This window comes from Gaeumannomyces tritici, assembly GCF_000145635.1.
Source record: "Gaeumannomyces tritici R3-111a-1 unplaced genomic scaffold supercont2.225, whole genome shotgun sequence".
Classification (NCBI taxonomy): domain Eukaryota; kingdom Fungi; phylum Ascomycota; class Sordariomycetes; order Magnaporthales; family Magnaporthaceae; genus Gaeumannomyces; species Gaeumannomyces tritici.
Window position 1 is genome coordinate 1 of NW_008804769.1, and position 3316 is coordinate 3316.

Below are 3316 nucleotides of genomic sequence, written 5' to 3' on the forward strand. Positions count from 1 at the left end.
AAAGGCCCCTCATAGGGCCGGAGCCGCATGTGAGTTGGCATTATGGCAAAGCCACATTGGGCATACATATATTTGTTGGCCGACCGCGACGCTTGAAAGTCGCCGCCCTAATCCTGGCCCCTGCATACGCAGCTTCGCAGCCAACTTCTTTTTGTAAACCCACCCCCCGCCACCGTTGCTAGCACCGGCTGCTCTGCCCAACCGTGTACTAGCCCCAAATGCGACAATCCGCCGCGCGAGTCCTGATGGAGTGAATTTACGCCCCGACCGTTTCGGGCATAAACCCGACAACGGGTACGACTGGCGAAATTGCCGAACCTGGACCTATACCTCCTCGAAGTTGCCAGTCACTTCGTATTTCGCAGGTTGCATATGCAGGCCAACGCATGCCTGACGTTAAGGCAGCTGCTTCGAGTAAGGGCGTCGGCCTGGAGAGAGGTTGGGACAGCTGTTGCCGCCTCTGGCTCGAAAGTACAAGCAGTGGGCAGTAGGCAGGCTGCGGAACAAGGATTCAAGTGCGCTTACCTGTGCCAACTTAGCTTTAAGCCCATCGCCCACCCTCGACGTACGGGTGAACACAATCTTCTAAACGCGGTGAAGGAACGCCACTAGACGGCCCTATGCAGCATATATACGGACGCACCTCGCTGGTTTTTTCGACTGGTGATTATTCGACATTACCATCCACGCCGAAATCAGGAAAATACGGCAAATATGGAGCGCCGAAAGGCCGAGCCCGGTGACCTCCCACGGCTTGTCGAGATCACAGTGATCTCTATGCCAGACGATGTTACTTACTTATATGAGTGGCCACTCCACTCCATATACCCGGGGGTTATGGAGTCGATTTGGGAGTTCAGGCTCAAGAAGTTGCTCTCCAAGTGTCACGTTATCGTGGAAGACGGGAACGTAATTGCGTTCGCCGTCTGGACCCAGGAGAGCCACTTTCCTGCCGAGCAGCGAGATGGTGAGGGATTCGCTCCGCCATATCTCTCCTCTCTCCGGACTCCTGTTTTATATACAGATTCACTAATTTGCTAATCCTTCTTTGGACCAGAATGTCCCCCGGAGGACCTCGCCGAAAAATTCAAGCTCGTCGGCTCCCGAACGGACGTTTTCGAAAAAGCCAGCGCGTGGATCCGGGACAAGATCAAGGAAGCCGGTATTCAAAAATGGTTCACCATACACCTGCTCGTAACAGATCGTCCCTTTCGTTGCCGCGGCGCTGCAGCGATGCTCCTTGAGGAATTTGTGAAGGAGGCCGGAAGGGGATATTGTTTGGTCGAAGCCAGCCGAATGGGGGAACCCCAGTACGCGAAAAAAGGGTTTAAACATGTCATGGACATGCCAGTGAAAGTTAAGGGCGAGGAGAAGGGAACCAGTGTTGCCGTTATGTGGAAGCAGCCAACCGCAGCGGAAATTACTGTAAGGTGGTCGCCGCCTCCTCCGTCACCGCCTCTTCCGCCGCCGCTTGCTCCGCCTCCCGAAGAAGATCTGAGCTTTATGCAGACCTTGAAGGAGTCTGACGGAAGAAAAATGGGCTTTTTAGAATAAGATGCGGACTTTCCCAGTTTTAAAGCGCTTGCTTAAATTAGTGAAAAATGTATCACAAGCCCCCATTTAAAAGCAAACACCGTTTTAGGAAGACAAAATTATATTTTGGGTGGACATGATAATAGTGTTAAGAGGGCTGGGACCCTTGGTGCAAGCGGCTTCCGGAGGCGGTGGGAAGACCACGGAAATGCGATTTCCAGCCTGACCGACCATATACGCCAGTGCAAACCGGACAGCCTTAACAGGCTGCGGACGTACGACAAGCCGGCGGGCAGGCCGACATGATAAGGGAGTTCCCGAACCACCACGTAAAGAAGATGAAGGAGGCCGCCTGCATCAACGCCCATCCTAAGCCCTCGCCTGGCCCAACAGCGAAACGATTTACGCGTGGCTCCACCGGGCCGCCTTCCAAGTTCAAAATCGACGGACCTCGAAGGCATATCGACTCTTACGGGTGGGCGGAGACAGCTGGGCCAATGGGGCTAAGTTGATCTGACCGAAGGGTTCGCGAGACTTGATGCTCCCCGCCGAAATTCCGATGGACTACAACCAGTTCATTGGACTCCTGCACCCACGGTCAAAACACGACGGCGCCCGCGCCCCCGAGCCAGAAGGGCTCGAGCAGCGCGAACAGCTCAATCGAGTTCCGGGATCGCCAAGCAACACCCCACCGGTCGTGGGAATGCAAAAAGGGAGGCGCCGGACGAGGAGTTCAGGGGAAGTCGGGGATGGAGGAATGATTTTCCGACACTTCCCCCAGCTCGGACGGCCATCGCTAAGCGGGGGTGAGGGGCGATGCTGATTGGTTTGGTGGGGTGACATCATTCTGGAATGAGCCAATCCGTTCGATCAAAAGCGATAAGACGCGATAAGGCGGCGCCCGGCGGGGCGGCGGCTTAACCACGTCGTGCCGCTGTGTCACAGCCCGTTGCCCCGCTTGCCGCCCGACTTCAGCAGGTGTCCGATCCCGACTCCGACAACAGCCAAGTTCAACAGGTCCGTCATGGATCCCCCTTTCAAAATCGAAAATTTGCTGGATATGCGGGAAAGCGCTGGTAGGGTCCGCTTTTCCGCCCGAGACATGACACCGGTGGAAGAAAGGGGAGGCCTATGGCGGTTGCCGATGTCGCATTTACCACTACTGCAACCAGTTGCCTCGTTATACAACAGGGACTACGTAAGTCGACAGGTTTACCCGTTTGCCAACCGTGCCTAACGAAGTGTCAAGTTTAATACCATTGTTGTTGCACAAGCCAAAGCCAGAGGGCTAAGCATCACCTTCGATCACGGCCTGGAGTGCCTTTGGGTCGAAAACGCCCTGGTACCGAGCAAGGGTCAAATGTTGGTGATCATTGTGCTTCCGAAGCCACTGGAACCCCAGGCTGCTAGAGTGCCAGTGCCACGAGGAATGGAAACCTTGATTCACGAAGAGCCACGAAGGTCCGGCGCCAACGTTTTACAACGATGCTTATATGGGCCAGCATCTGCTGACTAGCAAGATTTTAACAGCACCCAAACCGAAGAAATTGATGGGGATCAGGTCGAAGGAGCAATCGCCATCAAAAACCTGCGAAAAAATCCCACGATTTATCTTAGCAAGCCGAAAGCAAGCACCGACTCCAAAGCCATCACACCAGAACGCGAATTGCAGCCCATAAATCTACAGGCTGGTGACATCCTCCAGCTTTATGAAAACGACGGTATCCACGTGACAGATGGGGGAATTGCCATAATGGCGGTTCGGTACAAACGGAGGAACTGC

General features: G+C 54.6%; 2 protein-coding genes across 2 annotated transcripts; both read left to right on the top strand.

The window, feature by feature from the left end:
- Positions 1 to 714: 714 nt before the first annotated feature.
- Positions 715 to 1554, top strand: GGTG_14292 (hypothetical protein; the record flags this gene model as incomplete). Its single annotated transcript, XM_009232219.1, has 2 exons — positions 715 to 967; positions 1058 to 1554. The coding sequence occupies 2 exons, from the start codon at positions 715 to 717 to the stop codon at positions 1552 to 1554; spliced, it is 750 nt and encodes a 249-aa protein (XP_009230483.1).
- Positions 1555 to 1835: 281 nt separating this feature from the next.
- GGTG_14293 (hypothetical protein) lies at positions 1836 to 3049 on the top strand (the record flags this gene model as incomplete). The annotated part of the gene is made up of 3 exons (XM_009232220.1): positions 1836 to 2008; positions 2509 to 2731; positions 2783 to 3049. The coding sequence occupies 3 exons, from the start codon at positions 1836 to 1838 to the stop codon at positions 3047 to 3049; spliced, it is 663 nt and encodes a 220-aa protein (XP_009230484.1).
- Between the last annotated feature and the right edge of the window lie 267 nt (positions 3050 to 3316).